This window comes from Morus notabilis, unplaced genomic scaffold, assembly GCF_000414095.1.
Source record: "Morus notabilis unplaced genomic scaffold, ASM41409v2 Scaffold1006, whole genome shotgun sequence".
NCBI classification, from domain to species: Eukaryota; Viridiplantae; Streptophyta; class Magnoliopsida; order Rosales; family Moraceae; genus Morus; species Morus notabilis.
Genome location: NW_010363971.1, coordinates 163,532 through 187,717, shown reverse-complemented (window position 1 = coordinate 187,717; position 24,186 = coordinate 163,532). Strand labels below are relative to the sequence as shown.

The 24,186-nt window shown below is 35.5% G+C and overlaps 1 protein-coding gene across 1 annotated transcript; it reads left to right on the top strand.

Annotated features, from left to right (window-relative positions):
• Nucleotides 1–23,050, top strand: LOC21392015 (protein SWEETIE). Its single transcript, XM_024170370.1, has 48 exons — nucleotides 1–350; nucleotides 724–931; nucleotides 1,066–1,172; nucleotides 1,747–1,983; nucleotides 2,113–2,202; nucleotides 3,119–3,206; nucleotides 3,460–3,524; nucleotides 4,333–4,437; nucleotides 5,278–5,367; nucleotides 5,481–5,561; nucleotides 5,742–5,810; nucleotides 6,568–6,693; nucleotides 7,062–7,165; nucleotides 7,678–7,810; nucleotides 7,910–8,016; nucleotides 8,215–8,325; nucleotides 8,424–8,591; nucleotides 8,761–8,847; nucleotides 9,014–9,107; nucleotides 10,336–10,404; nucleotides 10,482–10,604; nucleotides 10,702–10,770; nucleotides 10,856–10,960; nucleotides 11,130–11,218; nucleotides 11,649–11,805; nucleotides 12,700–12,849; nucleotides 13,016–13,065; nucleotides 13,249–13,348; nucleotides 13,437–13,493; nucleotides 13,590–13,657; nucleotides 14,154–14,247; nucleotides 14,449–14,669; nucleotides 14,869–15,013; nucleotides 15,113–15,181; nucleotides 15,492–15,548; nucleotides 15,645–15,731; nucleotides 15,816–15,944; nucleotides 16,117–16,320; nucleotides 16,415–16,876; nucleotides 17,190–17,255; nucleotides 17,991–18,088; nucleotides 18,177–18,273; nucleotides 18,394–18,529; nucleotides 19,104–19,411; nucleotides 19,539–19,673; nucleotides 20,134–20,298; nucleotides 20,392–20,517; nucleotides 21,619–23,050. Exons 1-48 carry the CDS (start codon nucleotides 186–188, stop codon nucleotides 22,321–22,323), a joined length of 6,576 nt encoding a protein of 2,191 aa, XP_024026138.1. The 5' UTR covers nucleotides 1–185; the 3' UTR covers nucleotides 22,324–23,050.
• The last annotated feature ends 1,136 nt before the right edge of the window (nucleotides 23,051–24,186 follow it).

The window sequence follows — 24,186 nt, the reverse complement described above, 5'->3', positions numbered from 1 at the left end:
TAAAATTTGTTTGATTTAATTATTTTTTCTTGCTCTTTTTTGTCTTCTATTTTCAGATCAAATCCAACAAAAACTTCGAACCCCCAGTTCTATGCGAAGATGAAGTATTTTCCATTTCATTGAAGATTCTTCATTTTTTTTTTCTTTTGCGGATTTCTTGATCGTTCTTCTTTGAAGAAACGCCAATGGCGAGGAATTACGTGAGGGAGAACGTACCGCTCTCGCGGTTCGGCGTGCTGGTGGCGCAACTGGAGTCCATAGTCGCGTCCGCAGCTCAGCAGGCGCCGGAGCCACTCCTCTGCTTCGATCTTCTCTCCGATCTCATTTCCGCCATTGATGAAGAGCCCAAGGTCCGCCTCTCTCTCTCTCTCTCTCTCTCTCTCTCTTTTTCTTCGTCTTCTTTAGAAATCAATGCTTGATTCAGATTGTTCTTCGCCTCAGATTGCGTATTTATGTTTCATCAGTTTCTGCCTTTGGTCGCCATTGCGATGTACGTGAGGAAATGACACTTCGATTGATGTGAAATTAGAGATGATTACTTAGACCTTATCTGAATTCAGTGTAGTTCAAGTTAATTTAATGCATTCAAGAATTCATAGGATGATTATTACTCTTTTGAATTCATATGAGCGTTTCTGTTTGAAATTGATGGATTTTTGGAACATATGTTCATTGGAAGCTTCACGATGATTTATAATTCACCAGCCGAAAAATTAATTTCAGGGATCAATCTTGTTGTGGCAAAGGAAATGTGAGGATGCGCTGTATTCCTTGCTTATTCTCGGTGCTCGGAGACCTGTACGGCATTTGGCGTCGGTAGCAATGGCTAAGATTATATCCAAGGGAGATAGCATTTCGATATACTCAAGAGTGAGCAGTCTCCAAGGATTTCTCTCTGATGGCAAGAGGAATGAACCTCAAAAAGTTGCTGGTTGGTTGAAAAATACTAGAACTCATAACGTCGTTTACTGTTATGTCATTCAGTGTTATTGATGCTGTTGTAATTGTTATATTACAGATCTATCTGATACTTCTTTTGCTTAAATCTGCGAACCAATTCTGCAGGTGCCACACAATGCTTAGGAGAACTATACCGGCATTTTGGGAGAAGGATCACGTCGGGTTTACTCGAAACAACTGTTATTGCGACGAAGCTTTTCAAATTCCATGAGGTAGTCCCCCACGATATGCAAATTTGCATCTTAGTGAGTAAGAATTCATTTAAGAAAGGGAAAAAAAAAGTGAGAGAAGGAGCCCTTTTGTTCAAGTACAGAATTTAGTATAATTATTCATCTACCACTCTTATGGCCTGTTTACTTTATGCTGAATAATATTCTTTTAGGGGCGTATTAGTATACTTGCTGAATATAATTATCTCGTTTTTGATAAATGTGATTTTATTTTTTATATTTATTAAAATTTATTTTATTTTTTATACAATGCGGGATCAAACCTGCACCCTCCCGAACCCAAGCTTTACCCCACGCTACCCCCAATGCCATGGTAATTGTTGTGTTCATTCGCGAATATAATTATCTTTTACACCATGGTAATTGTTATCCAATCTTGTGACTTCTTCTATCTAGTATCTTGGTGCTATCTTTTAGGTGCTTGAGTAGGTCAAGGGTAAAGTGCTTGGTTTCTGCACAACTCGTTGGCTTAAATGCTTACAAGTCAAAGAGCCTTCTTCCAGCCTTCTTGCTTTTTCTTGTTATTTATAATTCCAGTCAAATATATCATCTTCAGGAATTTGTTCGACAAGAGGCTCTACACATGCTTCAGAATGCTCTAGAAGGCTCGGGTGGTAGTGCTGCTTCTTCAGCATATACAGAATCCTTCCGTCTCATCATGCGATCTGCTGTTGGGGATAAGTCGTTCTTAGTTAGAATAGCTGCTGCGAGATGTCTAAAGGCATTTGCCCTCATTGGAGGACCAGGTTTGGGAGTGGGAGAACTTGAGAATTCAGCCTCCCATTGTGTCAAGGCAGGTTTCTTCTTTGTCTTGTTTTGTTTACAATTATTTTGAAAGCGATGCTGACCTTTCCCTAAAAAAATGTTGATCTTTCCCATGTACGCATTTCATGTTTTTCCTTTCCATTGCTGATTGCAACAGGCCCTTGAGGATACTGTTCCATCTGTTCGGGATGCATTTGCCGAAGCATTAGGGTCCTTGCTTGCTCTTGGAATAAATCCTGATACACAGGTTTCTGCTTTTGTTTTCTCCTCCAATTAGCAGTTGAAGATCAGTTGTTATACTGAATTTTGATGAGAAGAGAGTTTGGAATTTGACATGCAAAAGAAACAAAAAAGAAATACAAACAGGAACTAATCTTGTTCAATTTGCTGAAAGTACAGAACAAGGCTGTGCTATCCATTTAATTATTTATCCAAATATCCTATGATTTTGATAATGTATTTATAGTCGGATAAAGTCTGGAATTTAAAGACAGTCCTATTAAGTTTCAGATTTGGCTGAACAATTAATTTAAACTATGTATATAAAATTAGTCTCTATAAATGAGTTATTATGCAAGTGATGAACCTCAATTATCTGGATTTCTCATTTATACTCAGACATAAAATAATGTGCAAGTATGTTGGTTTCTTAAAGATTTGGATTCATATGTTGTCGAAGAGGATCTAAGAGTGTTTGGAGATGGAAAGAAGGGGAAGATTATGTGGAAAACAATGGTGGTGGCAATTTTTTGGGTGGTGTGGCTGGAAAGAAACTAACGAATTTTTGAGGACATAAGTTCCAAAGAGACAGACCTGTTTGAAAAGGCTCAATTTTTGGCTTCGCTTTGGGCATCTACAAATAAAGGGTTTAAGCATTTTCCTTTATCGATAATCCTGTTAAGTTGGAGGGATGTGTTGAGTTATTGAGACTTAAGAGAGTTGTTGCGTTTATGTTTCTTACATGTCCAAACTGTTTTTGGTTTTTGCTTATGAGGATCTCTCATCCTCGTCACCTTGTTTTGATTATCTTTCTTCAATAAAAGGTTTTGTTTATTATAAAAAAAAAAGAATTGTCAAATCTGGATGGGGTTATACTGCAACTATTTGTACATCTTGATTTCCCTAAATCCTCGTAGCAATCTCAAGATATTTGGTTTTATTAGGTTCAACCAAGGGGAAAAGGTCCTCAAATTCCAGCCAAAAAGATAGAAGGTGGATTGCAGAGGTATTTGACTTTGCCCTTCACAAAAGGTAATTTTCCACCTTAAGTAGTTATTTTATTTATTTATTTTTTGCATTAAATGGTTTAAATATTCAGGTTACTTTCTCAACTTTTAGGTACTTTAACGGGCTTGCATTTTCTGCACCTGGTTACTTTATTTTTTGAGGACATGCATTGCCCGGACAATATGAATGTGTGTTTATATATTTGAGTCAATACTATTATACTCAGCATTCACACTTCACTACATTGAACTACTTTGACAAATTGTTCATTGCACAGCAAGTGGGCCACGGTCAAAGGACATGCGAGTTGGCATTACCTTGTCTTGGGTATTCTTTTTGCAGGTAAATGCTGACAATTGTTCCTTGGCTTAGTAACAATTTTCTTCACTAGATGGGGTAACTGGCGAAATATAATAAGCAACTATGCTGTTTTATGAGTGACAAATCTCCATTTTTAAATGCTTTCTGAGGAATGATTGGAATTCTCTTTGCTGAGGTTGGCTCATTGATGTAGGGAGATTTACCTATAATTAGTCGTTTTTAATATTTTATGTTGTCGTTTGTTCTAGCTTAGTAATTTAGCTTTGTTTTGTTATTAGTATGTCGTTTGCCTTTAGTGAGTATTTTGTTATCGTTTTGTGTGTGAGCTATAAATAGCCACATTATCAATCGTATTAGAGATACTTGATTATTGATATTGAATACAAAAGTTTTGAGTGTTTTCTCTTCAATTGGGGGAAATTCCCCTTGTGGGGTTTCTTTAGGTAGATTTGGGATTTCATGTCCCGTCTTCCGTCCGGGTTAGGCCGGTAAAATCCTGTTCTTTCCATTCCACTGCATCACTCATCCTTTCTTATATACTTTTCTTTGTTTCACCTTTTTAATTAATTTTCTGAGCAGCTCTTATAAAGAAAGGAAACATTCTTTTCAGCAGTTATGCTGTTGAAAGGTGCATTGCTGCTAGCCTGAAATTTTTGTTGGTGAATTTTGTCTTGCTGCCTTTTTATGAATTGGCTATACCAGTTGCTACTGTGCTAAGTTTGGAGCGTGATTTTCAGTTATATAGCCTACTTTAACGTAGTAATATTTAGGACTTCTTTTATGGTTATATCTTTCCATTCACAAGTTTTCTTTGTATTATATGTTGCAGGCCATTCGTCTAAAGTATTTGCTTCCAGATAGTGAGCTCCAGAACTATGCTGTGCAAGTTATGGATATACTTGGTATTGATGCTTCTGTTGATTCCCACGCACTGGTATCTCCTCAACAAGCCACAGCCTTTTTCCTTTTTTTTAGCTGATAAATAGATTTTGCAATTAGATGACTCTTTTTCTTGTGTATCTGCTCTAATTAGTTTTTATTTATTTAAGAAAGTGAAACACGAATTGAGCTAAGTGAAGGAAATGTTGAGCTATAAGTTAGTCTCTAATATTTTCTGGTGTAACCCTAATGGGGGATCTATAATTCGTTTTAAGCAGTCCTGGAGTTGTTAATTTATTCTAGCGAACAATATGCCAAATGATATTGACATTCTAAAAAAGTTTAGTTGATTAATTTAGATATATTACCTCTCCAATACTGGATAGAAAAGAATAAATTAGGACCAGTTTGTTGTAAAAGCTCAGTTTTGAAATTGTACCCTATTATCAAGAGTTTAAAGATGGGTTCCGGTGTATGGATGAGCTTCATTTCTTATCAAAGGAAAAAATGAGTGATATGGATTAGATGGCTAATGCCATTTATCAGCTTTCCCGGTTTGATAAGACTATATAACGAATGAAGCAATTATTAGATATCATGGAACTTGTGAGGACGAGGCTGTTAGAATTCCTATGTTTTACTGTGACAACTGTGTCTCATGTTTTATCTCTTATGATTTTGATATATTAAACTTAGTTGCATATTTGGAATAAGAATATAATTTTAAGATCAACTATAGATATAGAATTGTCCATTGTATAACTTTTTTTTTCTTTTTGGGAGGGAATGATGTTAAGACGTTGTTGGTTGCTATATTAATTATTATGAATGGTTGAGAATATCGGTGATTATCTCCATTTTGAAGATCTCACTGGCCATTTATTGTTTGCTGAAGGCATGTGTTCTCTATATACTTCATGTTGGCATAACTGATCAAATGACAGAACCTACCCAGAGGAACTTTTTAAATTTTCTTGCAAACCAGGTGAGCATAAGTTTTAGGACTTTGTAGTACATTTTTTTTAGACATCAAATATTCTGATAGCTGCCTGAAATTCTATGGCGTCTCTAAAGCAAACTTTCCTATGAAATTTGCAGCTTCAATTACCTGATGCCAGTCCTTCCGTTAAAATTGCTGCTCTACGTACTGTGTCATATACCCTGAAAACATTGGGAGAGGTAACACGTTGCTTTCATGATGTCTGTGTCTCTCTGTTGTAAACTTTTGGTTTTAGGATTTTCGTCCTTTGAGGAAATCTCTTCCTCTTCTTGTGTACATAATTTTTCCATATCAATAAAAGTCCCGTAGTTTCTGTAAAAACAAAAGTTTAAGGTTGTTCTTACTCTTTCCATTTGCAGGTTCCATCTGAATTCAAGGAAATGCTTGACAATTCAGTTGTTGCAGCAGTATCTCATTCTTCACAACTTGTAAGCTTTTGACTTCTCACTATCATTTGAGGCTTCAACAATCAACGTCATTTGCAGTGTCAATAGATTCTTTTATATTTATATCTTTGCTCACACTTAATTACAACTTTGTATGTACTACCCTCTTAGTGAAAGATGCGAGGTAGATCATTAAAATGTGAAGGCAGATTTTTACTTTTGTTATTGTAATCAGATTGTAGGTCCCTTTCTACAACCTATGTTTATAAATGATCATTTTTGTAATTTGTTCCCACATAAAAGTCCTATAGATTTCGGCTGGGGTCTACAGTTCTTTTTTCTTGTTTCTTTTTTTCTATAATTTTTAAAAGAAAAGATCCTTTTATTGATAAGATGATCACGAACAAAGGTTGCAAAAGAAAAGAAAAAAAAAAAAAAAACAAACAGAATGGTAAGGGAAATTGTACGAGGTTTATGAGGAGGATCTAAATTAAGTTGACCAGGTTAAGAGAGGAAATTGATCTTGAGGTTAAGGGAACTAATGCACTAAGTACGGTAGTTTTTATTCATTTTCTTTCATTGTTTTCCCTAGTTTGTTGGTTTTTACTTGTATTTTTCTTTCTTTCTTATTCTTTCCTTGGTTGAAATTTCTATGACAGATGATAAGAGATTAACTTTTGATGCAGTATAATACGTGGAGTTAGCTTATATCTTGTTATTATCAATATAAAAGTATTAATTTTTATGGTTTTGATAGTAGAATTTGGTAGCTGAACATTGAATGATAATTTATGGCCAGGTACGAATTGAGGCTGCTCTAACGTTGCGTGCATTGGCTGAGGTTGATCCCACGTGTGTTGGTGGTTTGGTTTCATATGTTATAACCATGTTAAATGCTTTAAGGGAGAATCTTCCGTTTGAGAAGGTGAAGTTTGTTATTTTTTTTTGCTTTTATTTTGTTGTTCTTTTGTTTGTTGTTGATGATTATGGCAGTTGCTGAAAAGTTGAAAGAATGGTTGTTACTAAAGCTTTTACGTTTCTGTGTTGTCCTATATTCGTTTTTTTAGTGCTTTACGAACTATACTTTCTAGCAGTTGAATTGAATATGCTTAGATGGACAATTTTTCACTAGGATTAGTGGCAAATGAATATGCTTAAATAGAAATTGTTTTGCTAGTTTTCCTTTGATTATAACCATTTAACCTTGGTTGTCCTGAGGCAAAGGGAACTATTTGATGTTCTATGTCTTTTATTAATATTTGTCGTTACGTGGTACCCATAACTTGTTTACAGGGGAACAACTTGCAATCAGACCTGGATTCTTTGCATGGGCAAGCTACTGTGTTAGCAGCTCTTGTGTCCATCTCCCCAAAATTACCTCTTGGATATCCAGCTAGGTAATTATTTACTTTTTCCTGATAATAAATTTCTTTTTGCCCGTTAATGGAGAGATAATGTTTGTATGAATAAAGTATAATATTGTTTTAATATATTAAAATATCACCACGATATTAGTTTCATCGATTACAGCCAATGAAAAGAGATTACACGTGTTATGATTTTGATTTTTGGCATTTTAGCCGAACATAATATTTTGTGATATCAGAATCTTTTTTTAACGTGCTACAGAGATGTTTTATACAATTTGAGAAATAGAATTCATGTCACTTCTCCTTTTTGTTTTTTGGAGTTACTTTGTCCCTATAGTTTTTCTCTCTCCATCCTTTCCTATTTTGGATGTCTGAATTTACTATTATGGCATGTAGTGCCTCTTAGCTTTCTATGCCGGTATATATTGATACGGCTTTTTTGACATTGCACCCATTTTCCTTTTGGTCATTATGGAATGTCATGATTGTCATACATGCTGGTGGTTGTTAATGCTAATTAGTTGTTTTATTGCGCTTAGATTGCCCAGCTCCGTGCTTGATGTTTCAAAGAAAATGCTTACAGAATCTAGTCGGAACCCTGTAGCTGTCACAGTCGAAAAAGAGGCGGGCTGGTATCTTTTATCATCTCTCCTCGCTTCCATGCCAAAGGAGGTATGCAGTTGAACCTGAATTCAATTTACTTAAAGAAATCTCTGAGAAAAAAAAAGGCATCCTGAGCTAAACATTATAGGCTATTCTTGAAAAATACAGGAGATTGAAGACCAGGTTTTTGATATTCTTTCCTTATGGGCTGATATCTTTAGTGGAACTCCGGAGCATGAATCTAAACAAACTGAGGATGTGACATCAAGGATTCGGTAAATCTTTATACAGTGTGTCTGTTCTATTTTTTACTTTTAACAGCCTAATACATTGTCTTTCTAAATTGCATGAAACTATCTCTTGACCTTGTAGTTCCTTGTTCTATTTTCAAGCTTGCAAGACTAGCAATGTGTTGGACACGTAAAATGGAATTGGTTGTTAGTGATTTTTATTTTTTGCTTATTTTCTGGCAGCATATGGTCTGCAGCAATTGATGCTCTTACATCATTTTTGAAGTGCTTTGTTAAACCTACTTCTTTTGATAGTGGGATTTTACTTCAGCCAGTACTCGTATATCTGAGTAGGTATGCTTATTATCACACATTTAATGGTGGCTTTACAATTTCTTGTATTGTCCAGTCCTGTGTACAATTTTAAAGTTTCCTTACATGATGCAAAACAGGGCTTTGTCCTATATATCAGCAATAGCGGCGAAGGATCTGAGGACTATGAAGCCTGAAATAGATGCATTTATTATCAGAATGTTAATAGCATATCAGTCTCTTCCTTATCCAATGGCATATAAGAACGACCACCCACAAATTATTAAATTATGCACAACACCATTCAGGTGATGCTGCTTGAACCCTTAGTTGCACATTACTCTGCTTTAGTTTCCAGACAATCTTTCACATTCTCTTTTGAGGATAATGTGATTTTTTTTGTCTTTTTAAATCTCGTTTGAAAGTGGAACTAGTTTGGCTATTGTTTCCCCTAAACTTCCTGGTTTAACTTAGCAGGGATGCTGCTGGATGTGAGGAAAGCTCATGCTTGAGGATGTTGTTAGACAAAAGAGATGCATGGTTGGGTCCCTGGATTCCTGGAAGGTGTATATGTGTTTAAATTCAAAGTATTTTGATAGCTAAGTTTCTCTTCTAAATGCTTTCAACCCTGACAGCGCTGTAGCATCATGAATCTTTTTGTAGCTAACTATGGAGTCCTCCCTTCTATTTGAATCTGAGAGATATTTGTTACTTATCTTTTTTTGCTTAGGGACTGGTTTGAAGACGAACTTCGTGCCTTTCAAGGGGGAAAGGATGGTCTTATGCCTTGTGTGTGGGAAAATGAAGTTTCTAGCTTTCCTCAGGTAATTCTTTTATGTAGTTTAGTTTCATTACCATCACCACCCAAGATTATTATAATTTTTCTGGCTAGTAATAAACTCAGGGGAATGTTTCCCATTAAGTTATTCCGTTTTTCAATATTCCAGTGGCGTGGTTTTTTATGTACTTTTTGTATAAGTAATATCCTCTCATTGATGATAAAATCAATTACAAAGTCTGTAAAAGAGGACGCTCCTCAAGGAAAACAAACAATCGAAAGGAAAACATGTTGATAAAAACAAGACTCGTACAGTTAGAACCCCATCATCTTTCAACTTAGAATAATCAAAGGCTATCAGTTTCACTGTTCATTTCTGGCGTATTCTGCGTTCACCAAATCCTGATGATTTTTCTTTGATCCTAATTCTTTGCTTGAGAATTTCCTAGTCTTCATTGTTGCTCTTTTCCTTCTAAGGACTCCAACACGAACTAAGCAGCACTATTATTCAGGCTTCGGCTAGATAAAATTAGTTTTTAATCTTAGAGTAGTGGTTCAATTAATAAAGCTAATAAAGGAAATAGAGGTTACAAAAATTGTTGAATCCTTAATTGGGCTTGATTTGTTATTGTAGAATGCTTATGTCTCGATTGTATATATTTGTTCAATCTTATTAGAATAAACGTAAGTATAGTTTTTTGCGGCTGAGAGCTAACAAGATTAACTAAGTGCATATAGTGAGCACAGGTGGGTTTTTTATGGTTCCACCACTCAAAACAAAAGGCTTTTGCCATGATAGAAATTCTGTTCACATCTATATTTTCCTGAATTTTTGTTTTCTGCTACTGGAGTTATAATTTCTTGAAAGTCGATAGAGTTTCATTTTGCTTTCAATACATTCTTCTGCATTAAAGAAGAATTTCTCCATCTCTCTTTTTTCCTCCCACTTATGAAAACTGGATTAATCAACCTGTTAATCATGCCAGAGTGCAATCCCCCTTTTATGATGGACATTTGGCACTTTGCTTCTGTACTGAATTATTGATCCTACAATTGACAACCATTATCTGGCAATACTGATTCTTACGTTTGAATTTTTATATTATTGCTTATAATTTTCATTGCGTTATTTATCTTCATATGCTGAGGATTTAATTTGACCATGAAGCCTGAACCAACCAACCGGAACATAATGAACCAGATGCTTTTTAGTATTATTGTTTATTTTGGTTGCCTTGTTCTTCATAATCTGAGGATTGAATTTGACCATGAAGCCTGAACCAATCAACAAGACCTTGGTCAACCAGATGCTGCTATGCTTCGGACTCATGTTTGCTTCTCAGGTAGGGGGATATGGTGAAATATTTGCATCTGTCTATGAGTTTCTCACTCTAAATTTTAACGAAATTCAAATTCCCAGGATAGTGGTGGTATGCAGTCACTTCTCGGAATTATTGAGCACTGTCTGAAAGCTGGAAAGAGGCAGACGTGGCATGCGGCCAGTGTCACCAATATTTGTGTGGGGTTACTTGCTGGATTCAAGGTGCTTATTATTCTCTAGGTCAAAGATGTTTTGGGGTCCAGTCTTGTCTAGTGAATTTAATGATTGACATTAACTCTTCGTTTCTTTCTCACTTCAGGCTTTGCTTTTTCTTCGTCCCCAGCCATTAGGACAGGATATACTAAATTCTGCACAGGCCATTTTTCAGGTGCCAAAATTTTAATCTGCCCCGTAAAAAATGTTTCAGTGATTTGAGAATTTTCAAATCTGAACGTTAACATTTTATTTGACAGAGCATTCTGGTAGAGGGAGACACCTGCCCTGCACAGCGTAGAGCTTCCTCAGAAGGTCTTGGTCTTTTAGCACGCCTTGGAAATGATGTCTTTACAGCAAGAATGGTCAGTTTTTGCATCTGTATTTTCAAAGAGGTTTTTCTTTGCTTTCTGTTTCTGTATTTAGTTAATGTGAAAAAAGACAGTTGTTTTCACTCACACTCACTAACTCTCTCTCTCATGGGTGTTTATGTGCTGCACAAACTCTCACTTGTTATTTTTGGTGATAAAATAGACTAGATTGCTACTTGGTGACTTGACGGGGCCAACAGATCCAAACTATGCTGGATCGATAGCCCTTGCTCTGGGTTGCATTCATCGCAGGTGAAACATTTATCCGTTTACTTCCACCCCCACCCCCCTCTCTCTCCCCCTCTCTGCCCAAACTTTTTTTTCCTTATTGTTTCTTAGATGGAATAATGTCTATATATATTTTCCTTTTTCTTTGATTATTTTGAATTGGAAGGATGTGATGGGGGGTTAATTGTATAAGTTTGTTTTTACTTTTTTAAGTCGGTTGTATTTTGGATTTTTTTTTCTCTGTGTCATAACTTCTTGTCCTCATTCTGTTGTATATGATTTTATTTGGTAAAAGGAAGTTTTATCTATAAAAAAGATAAGATGTATCCTTGTAATATTGCAGCAAGAGTAACAAAAAAGCAACCTATGGGAAAAATAAAAACTAGATTTGTACTTCAAATAAGGAGGCATGTTGACTGTCTAGGGCCTTTCCTCTTACATGGTTTACCTGCAGTGCAGGAGGCATGGCATTATCAACTTTAGTGCCTGCAACTGTGAGCTCAATCTCTTTGCTAGCCAAGAGTTCAATAGCTGGTTTACAGATCTGGTCTTTGCATGGACTTCTTTTAACCGTTGAAGCTGCTGGTTTATCATATGTATCACATGTCCAGGTAGCCTTCTTCGTTGTGATTTTAGGTGCTTTTAGAAATAAAGCTTTATTGGTGTCATTTGGTGTCTGTTGCAGAAGCTCTTTTATACTTGTCAATAGTGAAAACAATTACCTCTTTTATACCCGTCAATACTCAATAGTAAACGCTGTGCATTAATTTCCTAACTTTTTATTTCCAGATGCCAATCAATATTCTTATGAAAAACTTTGGTGCAGAGCTGAAATTTGAGAAAATTTTTAGACTTTCTGGTATCGTTCTTATGTCAGGATGTAATATCTTTTTGTTACAGGAAGAACGAGAACCCATAAAAATAGTGAATAAAGAACTTTCACTTTACGATTTTGTTTCTTTCTAATTATATTTTAGATAACGAATAGTATGGTGATGAAAGCCTAGATAAACTTGAAAGATACCTGAAACGAAGAGAGTTTTCAAAATTAACAAGAGTCTAATGCCATTTTTTTGGGTCAAGGTCCTCTGTATTCACAATGAACAAGAGTCTATTAATGTCATTTTTTATGGGGTCAAGGTCCTCTGTATTAATTTCACATGGTACTTGCATAATATTAAGTTCAAAGATCTAGAGTAATTGCTTTTATATGTTTTCACATAGACCTTCATTGTCTTTGATATAAGTAGCAGAGTTGGAATATCATGGACTAAATTTTTAGCTCCAGTAAATATAAGAGTTTCATTGATATTCACTAGGAAAAAAAAAAAAAAAAACTACATATGTGGGGATAAAATTATAGATTCCTCTATTTTGCTGCTGAAAGATTGGTCTTTTCTTTTATGTCTGTTATGTCAGAGCATCATTTTGTACCTTTTTCTTTCTCAGATGCATGAACAGTTAGTTTTAGTTGACTTGTCTCTCTTGTTTGTTTTTGTTCGCAGGCAACACTTGGCCTTGCTTTGGACATTCTTTTGTCTGAAGAGAATGGATGTGTTGTTCTTCAGCAAGGAGTTGGCCGCCTAATAAATGCTGTTGTTGCTGTTCTTGGTCCTGAACTTGCCCCAGGAAGTATTTTCTTTTCACGCTGTAAGGTAGTTAACATAGATTTCCAACATCCTTAGACTTATTAATGTTTGAAAGTGTACTTTCCTTGGACATGATGATGAAATATGAATCACTGGAAGTTCTTTTTTGTGATTAGTTCTATTGAATTATGATACAACTGACCTTATGCATTAACGAACTACTTTTTTCCAGTCTGTTATTGCAGAGATAAGCTCCGGGCAGGAAACAGCAACAATGCTCGAGTATGTTGGCTAATTATCTTTTTCATTATAGGGCTTACAGACTCTATTTCACAGTTGTTTGTTTTAAACTTCCATGGCTATGGGATGGGACTGGGTTGACTTTGGAAGAGATTCTTTCCCACTTTTGTTGTTGTAGTTTGATTTTTTTTGGACATTAATAGCCTAAGCCTATCCTGCTTGCAGGAATGTCCGCTTTACCCAACAACTTGTTCTTTTTGCACCGCAAGCTGTGTCTGTCCACTCTCATGTGCAAACTCTTCTTCCTACACTTGCGTCAAGACAGGTTTCTTTGAAGGGATCATTTATAGAAGTTCTTAAATTGCATATTATCCTCTTCTTGTTATTTATTTATTTTTCCAAATTTTTTGTAGCCAACTTTAAGGCATCTTGCTGTGTCCACTTTACGACATCTCATTGAAAAGGATCCGGTATGCTCTTGGTTTTTGCTTATTCCACCAGAAAATAGATCATCTCATTGTCATGGATTTTAGCCGTAATACTATTTCTTTTTCTTTTCTTTGCAGGTTTCCATTGTTGATGAGCAAATAGAAGATGATTTGTTTCGTATGCTAGATGAGGAGACCGATTCTGAGTATGTTGAAGAAATATATCACCTATGTTACTTGGGTTTTTATCACCTATGTTACTTGGGTTTTTGTCCTTTCTCTTGTAACGAACATCCCAAGTGATCATGAAAAATTTGATTTATTTTTTGCACTTTCCATGAACTGTATTGTCAATTTTTACTTGTACGTCCATATTGCTTTTACATTTATAAATGATTTTGATGTGTAGGGAGGAAACAATTTTCATATAGATGTTTTATGAACTAGATGCGTCCATTTATCTTGCTCAGTACTATCAACTACTATTAGCAATGATACGTTTCTACTGTAAGATTATATCATCTTTTCTCCCATATTGGAAAGTCAAACTGAACTATATATTTGGGCTTGATTTTTTTTTGTTTTTTGGGTTTGTTTGTTCTAAATATCGGCATGACATTGTGTATGGAAGTGATAGATAGATAGAGAGTTCTTTCTCCTCGTAAATAATGCTTTAGATTTTAATTTCTGCTGTTCTTTTAGGATTGGAGATCTAGTGCGTACCACAATTATGAGGTTGCTCCATGCATCTTGCCCTTCTTGTCCATTTCATTGGATATCAATATGTCGTAATGTGGTAAGCTCCTTTTTTTCTTTTTCTCCCCACATTTTTCTGCCTTTAATGTAGTCACCTAATATAAATACAAGTGATATTTCAGATGATGAAACTAATGGGATCCTTGCCTGGAGAAAATTTGGGGATAAATATGACGCATCTGAGTTATGTAGCCTACATACTTTTAAGCACTAATTGAATGTATGTCAAAACTCTTTCCAGGTTCTTGCCACACCCACCAGGAGAGATGTTGAAGGAAAGTATGCTGTAGAAAATGATCCTTTAAATGGTACAGATGGTGATACAAGTGTGAATTTGGGACACGATGATGAAAACATGGTTTCTAACTCTAGGCCAGTTCATGGGAACACGGCTGAAGCTTCCCATGTGCTGTTCAACAGAGATGGACACCTTAGATATAGGACCAGAGTATTTGCCGCCGAGTATGTGGTGTTTCTTCTCTTTATCTTTGTATAATCTTATGAATCCATTTGTCTTGCCTGCATAACTGATTCAACTTGTTGGATGTTCATATATCAAGTATTATGTTTGTCTATCAAATACATAACTTGCTAGATGTCCCTTCTTTGATTATTATGTTTGTCTATCAAATACATAATCATGGTGAGTATGACTTGTTAGGTGTCTGAGTCTTCTCCCTGGAGCTGTTGGAACAAATCCAGCTCATTTTGATCTCAGTTTGGCAAGGAAACAGCCCACCAATATGCACGCCTCTGGTGATTGGCTTGTTTGCCATGTACAAGAACTAATATCACTAGCATATCAGGTGCCAGATATGAAGTTGCTTGCTTGCTTTAGTACTTTGATGTATCACAAGCCCCAAAATGCATTTGATGTTGACCTTTTCCCTAATTATTTGTCGTAGATTAGCACCATCCAGTTTGAGAACATGCAGCCCATTGGTGTGCGACTTCTAAGTACCATCATGGACAAGGCAAGTCCTTTCTTCTTTTTTCCTAATTATTAAATTGAAGTTCCAGATTGCTCACAGCAGGTTCAGAAACAGAGAGATAATTTTTTTTTATATGAAAATAAACTAAGGATAAATTCACTTACTGGACACTAGCAACTTGGCACTTTGCTAATGCCAACATTGCTGGTGCGATTGAGTAATGGAGAAAATGTTTTTGTCATATTCATTTTGCTCTCTTAATTTCTTCTAATTTTCTATCAAATGTATTAATTTCATGCGTGAAATTTTATGATTTCCTTTGTCATGTTGTTTTATCATGAAATGGGGACAGTTTGAAAGGACACAGGATCCTGAGCTACCAGGTCACCTTTTACTTGAACAGTATCAGGTATCTCTCTTAACTTATTTCCATTGATAGTGGACCTTTTCTTTCCATTTAAATTTCACCTATCTCTTCTCATTGACTAATATCTTTAAAATTTAGGCCCAACTAGTATCTGCAGTCCGAACTGCATTAGATTCATCCTCAGGCCCTATCTTATTGGAAGCAGGCTTGCAGTTGGCTACAAAGGTTCAAAGACAAATATAACTTTCTTTTCTTATAGATTTTATAGCTAATGATACCTATGCATGAAATGACATGTAAAATTTTCAGATATTAACAAATGGGATAATCAAGGGCGATCAAGTTGCAGTTAAACGCATTTTTTCGTTGATTTCGCGCCCACTGGATGAGTTCAGAGACCTTTACTATCCCTCCTTTGCTGAATGGGTCTCATGCAAGGTACTTCTGATTTCACAGTTTTCGTATTATTTTCATTTTGAAGGAGAGAAGATACGCTCCCTTCTATTTTCTGCTATTAAGGAGAAATAGAAGCCTTCTGCTATTTTTATAAATGGTAAAACGTATCAAGATTAGATGATGGGCCCTTTCATTTTATTAAATGACGAAACAGATCAAAATAAGACTTTTAGCTGCTCATGCATCTCTGAAATGTTATGCGTATACATTTCTGAGGAGGCACCGTGCCAGGGTTCCAGAGGAATACCTAGCATTATTACCACTATTTTCAAAGAGTTCAACTATACTTGGGAATTACTGGATAGGGATTTTGCGTGACTACTGTTACATCTTCCTCAACGCGCATCTCAAGAAAAAGGTAAACTAAATTCTTAAGCTGTTAGTTTTCCCCCTTGCTTTTATTTGCAAAAGGTGCAAGCTTGTATTTATAGCCATCACTTTTTCATGTCCAGGGGAGTTCATTTCTTAGTGGAATCCAATCACCTCTCGTATCATCAAAGCTTCAGACTTGTTTAGAAGAATCCTGGCCTGTAATTTTGCAGGCACTTGTACACGATGCAGTTCCTGCGAGTCTTGATGGGAATAGCCATTCCAAAGGCACTGTTGACAACATAGCAGAAAACAGCTTACTATCTGGATATAGCATGGTTGAACTGGAATCCAAAGAATATCAGTTTCTTTGGGGATTTTCTTTGCTTGTTCTATTTCGAGGACAGCATCCCACTGTCAGTAAGCTGAAAATTCCTTTGGCTTGTGCTAAAGCTAACCGTGAAGGAGAGTCACCTATTGAAGAGTTAAATTCTCCTGGCATAAACCTATATGAGATTGTATTACAAGCATTCCAGTTTCTTGCCACAGAAAGATTTGCCAGTGCGGGATTTCTTACTATAGACATATGCAGAGAATTGCTGCAGGTATCCCTTCATCTCTCCTTCTGTGGTGTGTCTATTTCTTTCTTTCTTTCTTTTTTCTTTTTCTTTTCTTTTTTGTTTTTGTTTTTTTGGAGAGAAGGCTCATGGTATAACATTGTTTCACGTCGAGCAAAGGAATATTTTGAACTCTAGAAGAAATGTGTTATGACATAGGCTTGGGAATGGTAAACAATTTTTCCTTAAATAAAATAAATTTCTAGATTTTTCTTAATGTTACTCGTACTAAGACCTCTGCAGGAACATTGTTTCGGAAATTGCAAAAGGATATGTAAGTTATGATGTTTAATTGGTGCAGGTTTTTTCGTATTCCATGTACATGGAGAATTCATGGGACAGCCTTGCACTGTCTGTTATATCCCAGGTAATATGTTGATAAAGTATTCTCGAAAAAATATAATATTAAGACCAAAAAATATCTGTAATTTCTTTTCCTATTAGTCTTCTGTATTTTGGCACATACCAAAAGAACAAATAGTAGATAGACAAGGAAGCTTTACTTTGGTTGAGGTGTCACCGTTATGAAATCTTTAGTTCTTATTGGTTATTGCAAGTATTTGGACAGCCAGCCCGGGTCTGGTCTAGACTCATGTGATTATTCTAACGTGTGACTGGAATCCATTTAACTTGTTAAATACATCTGTTGATTCAGACTTCGGTGTGAATGTACAAACTACAAATATTGATCTTGAGCTTAGCCTTATGGAATTTCAAGCTAAATGTTTTCATTCTCTGTTTTTTTAAGAGGTTGGGATTTAATTTTACATTTATTAGTCAGTGTTTCTTTTTTGTTGGTGCTCTAGGTGGACTCCTCGTCCCCTGTTGTAAACCTTTTCTTTCTTGATTAATGAAGGTTTGAGATTTCTTATCAAAAAAAAAAGAAAGGTCTTTAGCAAAATAACAATAACAATAATAATAAAATAAAAACAAATATTGGCATAATTAGAGTTTTCTGTAATTAGGTTCATTTCATATTTTAGTGCAATTTTTCTTTGGTCATAAGTGTGGGGTCATACTTTCGATTTAAACGTGCTTATGAAAATATTATAAGTGTGAATGGCAGATTCAGAACAGTATGTTTATATGAATTCTTTTGCAGATTGTGCAGAACTGCCCTGAAAGTTTTCTTGAAACGGAGAATTTTTCTTATTTGGCCATGGAACTTTGTATGGCTTATCTCTTTAAAGTGTTTCAGAGGTATAAAGTTTCATTATGAACGTTTGACTTTAAGATCTCTGTTTAAGTGAACTGCCAGTTAGCTTACAACTTAATGTTCTATTTGTAGTACTGATGCAATATCACTGGCTGACCGAAATTTGGAGGATTCAATATGTGCTTTATTTGTTAACGCAGAAACACTAGTGAAGCATTTTGAACCGAAGGTGCAAACTTTTTACACTTCATGCATACTTTCTTTCCATCCTATTAAATTTTCATTCATCTGAGGCGTGCATGTAACGTATATTTTACTGCCTCATCATTTTCATATCAACCTTATGCAGAAGCATTTGATATCAGCAGCATTGGCTTTTCTTCTGGCCGGTTACAAGTGCATTAAAGAAGCCTCAACAGACTCTTGCTTTTCCAAAGTTAATAACTATTTCAAGTGCACTAGTCTCTTATTCAAGAAATTTGTTGGTGAGCTTTGACCTGGGAACACCAGCTCTCCATCCCTATAATTACGTTTTCAATTTTCTTTTCCTGTTATAGTATTTTTCTAATCTAACAGATAATACGGTTATTTTGATCATGGAAATGTTCTCTGTAATTTGTTGATGGAAATATTTTCTCTACTTCATTTACGGGAGTCCTTTACTTCTCTGCTTAACCATATTGACCACATGATGGTCATCTGATTATCAAATTTGAACAAATTCCTTTTATCATGTGTCAATTGTCAACTTGTTATCCATGTTTTTCCCCTCCTTGTTTAGTGCAAATTTACAAGCTTATTGAGTGGTTTCACCAGTGTATTTCTGGATGACTAGGGTTTGGGTCGTGTAAACAAATGATGGTGAGCAAATGTTGATAGGGTGTGAGATCCTTTATAATATAATAAGGACGATGTAATTCACAGGCAAAGAAAAAGAATTTATTGGAATTATTATTATTCATGCTGAAGCATTAGCTTATTATGTTAGCAATTTTTACTTGATTATGGGATCTTCTTTTCTTTATGTCTGGTCAAGCTAATCACTATTTTTTGATGCAGACAAATATAAAGTTGGTGATGATGGTGTTGCTCAAATGAGAATGATACTTGGAACTTGTCTTGATGCAATTGCTAATTTGTCAAAAGATTGCATCAAGAGAATTCATCTGCTGGAGAGTAAATCTGATTTGTGCACATTATGGCAGTCAAAGCTGGCCTTTTCTCTTGAACAAACCATTTTATTTGCCAAATTAGTTCATGAAATGGAATGTCTTGGAGAGCACACTGATAATGACAGTGTGTACTTTATCGTGTTCAAATATTGCACTGAATGTATCCAGACCACGCTCACCGATTCAAATATGCGGGTAGAACAACTACTATGTTTTCAGATACATTTTTTTTTTTTTGCATTCTATGTTTATGGGCATAGAACAACTACTAAATATGAAAGAAAGATGGTAATACTGTAGACATTAACTTCCTACCTTGCAGGTTCAGGCCATTGGGTTTCAGGTGCTTAAAGGCATGGTACAAAGGCCCACAAATGCGGAAGAAAATGCTTTTCTAATGTTCTTTGCTGGGGAACTTGTAAAAGATATCTTTGTGATTATCCAGAAGATGTTGCAGGTTTGTTTTCTCCCCCTTCGCTTCTTTTTCCTTTCGGAAACCATAATGATGGAAATTTTGATCTTAATCAGTTTTAAAATATAGTTTCTATATAACTAGGGATTTGTGTATTAGGGGTAGTTTGCCATTATCAAGTTTCCTTATTTTGTTTGGTTAGTTTCCTATTTTCCTATTTGGTTTTCCTATAAATGTGGTAGTTTGTAGTTTCAATTCAGAGAATGTTTTATGAATAAATATTGAGATTATGGGTTTCTTCCTGAGTTCTTGTTCTCTCTCTTGAATCCTCCATCTCTCCTTTGGTTCTATCTGCGGTTCTATTTCTCTATCTTGGTTTCGATCTTCTATATGGATTCTATCTTGGTCCCACATCACGTAATTCTTGGTCCTACATCACATAGTTTGATAAATTTTCTGCCTTTTCTTTCTAATTCGAAAGGGGTCACTGTGCTCTTGATGACAGAAACCCATAACGAAAGAATCGGCAACTATTGCCGGCGAATGCTTGAGGCTTTTAGTGCTTCTTCAAGCAGTATCAAAAGATGGCGAATGTCAGAGAGGTTATGTGAGTCTGTTCTTGGAAGCCACTGTCATGATTATCATGGCTCCGGATGATGGCTGTTCCCAGGTTACATAATTGATCAGCTTCACTATGAACATTTGAGGTTGTCACCTAATTAATTTCATGCTGAATTCTTCTCCTTATGCATGTTAATGGCAGGAGTTCAACGATCTAAGAAGCTCTTCTATAAGGCTCGTATCTCATATTGCGCAAATTCCTTCTTCAGCAGTTCACTTTAAGGAAGCCTTATTGTCTATGCCTACAGTACAGCGGCAGCAACTTCAGGTATATTTGGGCGTGTTACTTCATTTGATAAAGCATTTTTGTTACATGATTATGAGGCTGTCTTATGTTGGTTTTGGATACAAGAGGGGTCCAGACTGTAGTTGTTCTCTAATTGTCATTATTAGGTGAAGCTTTTGTCATTATTAGGTGAAGCTTAACATCATTAGCATTGTTATTGTCCACATAGGTTATAGTCCTATGTGCCACAATATTGGCCATCTTTTGACAAGGTGAACCTCCAGAATTCTTCCAGTGATCTAAGTTCTAAGTTCTGCATACTCTTTCTTTTAGGAAAAATGTTTCTTTACATGCATATTCTTGTAGAAATGTTATTATATGGGAAATTTGTTCTTGTCCTTTCTGGGTATTTGGCGCCTTACTGTATCACCTGGACCTAGTTGCTAATTAAGGATAAAACTATCAGGCTAAAACTGGTATATTTAGCGTTTTTAATATGAAAGAAAAATGTGATTTATATTTTCCACTTAGGCTTCTTTTTCCCTTCACTTGGGCTCCGTTTGGTAAGAGGGATGGAGAGTATGAAGGATAGAGGGTTGGAGGGATGGAGAGTATGAAGGATAGAGGGTTGGAAGGATGGAGAGTAAGAAGGATGGAGAGGATTATAGTAATCCTTCATGTTGTTTGGTACGAGTGAGGGAGAGTTGAAAGGATGGATGATAGTTGTTTGTCCAATTACTATATTGTCCATTTTATTTATTTGGTAATAATTTCTTTTAGGGGTAAAATAGACTTTTAGTTTTAAAATTGGATGGATTGGTTGGATCCTTCCATTGATGGAAGGATCCAAATTGGTGGGCCTGGAGGGAGACTCTCTCCCTCCTCTCATCCATCCAACCAAACATGGGAATTATTCTCTCCCCCCACGTCTCCTTCCGCTCCTCTCCCTCCCTCTATCTCTCTCTCCTACCAAACACAAGTAAGGCTATTTTAGCTAGAAAGAGCTTTATATACTGACAAGCGACAACTGCAAAATAGCAGTTTAGTACATTCTTTAATTATGACTTATAAGTTAGAAGTAATGGATTCCATTTTATTGATGTTAATAAATGGAATCTCCCCTTTACCATTGTTCGGTATCAGGAGGTCATCCGTGCTTCTGTTACACAAGAACAAAGTGCAATTCAGGCAAAAGCTGCAACTCCATCCTTGGGGATACGTTTACCACTGCCAACTGGGGAAAGTAGAGAGAAGATATCCCAACCGCCAGCCACTGTAATGTACTCTAATAAGGATAGCATGGCGGAGAAAGAGGAAGACAAGGAGGATGAAGAGGACGATGATGATTGGGATGCCTTCCAGTCCTTTCCTAACTCTGCAAATGCAGCTGGGACCGACTCAAAAGTAGAAAGCATTTCAGAAGAATCTGTCCTGGTTGAAGAAAACTCTTCTGTTCCGGAATTAGATGCAGAAAGTGATTTCTTTAAAGAAGCTGTTTCTCAATCCCCCAACAATACGAGAGATGCCGGTAGCACTGATCAAGAGGATGTTGAAGGCGAGGTGATATTTGAAACCCCTACTGACGAAATGGCCTTGCATGAAAATATTGACGGAGAGGTAGATGAGCCAACTGATTTCCGAATTATTAGTGGTCTTGCCGAGCCATGTGATGATAGTCAGCATTATCAGGAAGTGGCACTCAATAAAGAGGAGGAAGAGGGAGCTGGGTCAAGCAAAGTGACTGAACAAATCCCATCTGATCTTGATTCCACCGAAGACGCCGAAAGGTTGGTAGAAGTAAATATAAGCGAGGATCAGGAGTTGAGAAGGGAAAACTCAAGACAATGAAAGTGAACCAGGACCGTCAGATACTAGTCCTTATAAAGGAGATTAAAAACAGCTAATAGAATCTGATAGTGGTTATAGAATGGAACCACTGGCTAAAGATGAACAGCACCAGGAGAGCAGTGACGTGTCCAAATCGTAAAAGAAACAAAAGAAGGAAGATGATAATGCTCAATTATCTCGATACCAAGATCGATAGCATCACATTCATTTGTTCTTATACTCCGTGCAAAATTGGACACAGTTTTGCAAGTGATCAAAACGTTAGAGATGTCCCAACTTTTCGAGTTTTTGGCTCTGCAGTGCCAATACTATTTTGATATGAAGGACATATTGTTTTATTTGTTTATTTATTTTGTAAATCTTGTATTTCGTTTTGGTGAATTATAAATCTCTGGTTTTCTTACGTGTCTAGAGTTCTTGTGATCCACGATATAAATTTCTTAATGTCATCTAAAGAAAATAGAGGAGAGTTCACATACGACGAAGGAAGAAGACAATCACCTGGAAACGCATTTCGGCTTCAATCTCGAAAAAAAGTTTCTCCTTTTTCTCCTCTCTAATGTTTAAGACTAGTTAGGATGTTTAATATTTCCAGCATGTTTTAATTTCCTTATCTAGGGTACGGTGTAGCCGAATCATGATTGTTCATAATATCTAATTTTCAATTGGATCGATGTTTATTCCAATTTGCTGAGTGTTACACTCTGTTCTTTAATGTTTGTGAATGTTTGGCCAACTTTTATATGAATTGGTATTTAATTTTAAGACTGAGAAGTGATGGTTAAATATGCTGCGTGATTGTGATGCCATTAGAACGTCATAAATTAGAGATAGTTATAAGACCAGTGCAGTAGTTATGGTTTCCTATTCTTAATGAGTCTCAATATGTTAAAATCTTGACAGAAATATATGGTTTGTATGTTTGAGATATGATAATTGATGCTTGAGAAAGATTGATAATTAAGTTAAGAGAAATTCACTGTTAGCATAGGAATAAATATTGATTAATTATGAATTGGGAATTTGAGCATGATTGATTTGATTAAATCAAAAACCCTATTATTGAATTTTCATCTCTTGTTATTCGCGCTTTGTTTTATTTTAATTATTTTGTTTTTATTTTCATACAAATTTTCTCCTTGCGAAATTTTTAGATAAAAACAATTATAGTATAATAACAATCAATCATTGTGAGACGATACTTTGTACTCAGAGAAATTTTATTACTTGATAACGATAGTGTACGCTTGTGCTCGTGAAAAATCATAACACTTTGCATCTTGTTTCATATGCTCTCTGAATTTTAAAAAAGGGTTCATTTCACCTTATAAAGTATGAAAGTAGTTCAAAATACCCCTTAAATTATTGATTTTATATCAATTTTCTTCCTAATCTTTTAAAAAATCGGGGGATAAATTTACTTAAAATTAATAGTTTTAAACACATTTGTAAAAGTATAAATAGTGTTAAGTTATCGGCTTAGTTTGGTATTGTTTTTTTCTCTCAAAATCAACTTCTGCTTGTAGCAGAGTTGATTTTAGTGTTTGGTAAATTTCTTCAAAAGTGTTTTCTGAAAAAAATTTCAAGAATATACGGCCAAAATCAGAAGCAGCCTATAGACAACTTTAGCTTTTAGATTGTGCGGGAATTAGCATAATACAATTAATGAAACTTTAATAATACCCATAATACCCGTAATAAAATTTAAAATTTACAATCTTCTCAATCTAAAATTTAGACTCGTAATATAATATAATATAATATAATAGTAATATTCTAACAAGTAATATCATAATTATATTAATAACTCTAATATTATAATTTTATCATATAATATGATATTATAATAATATTATAATTATT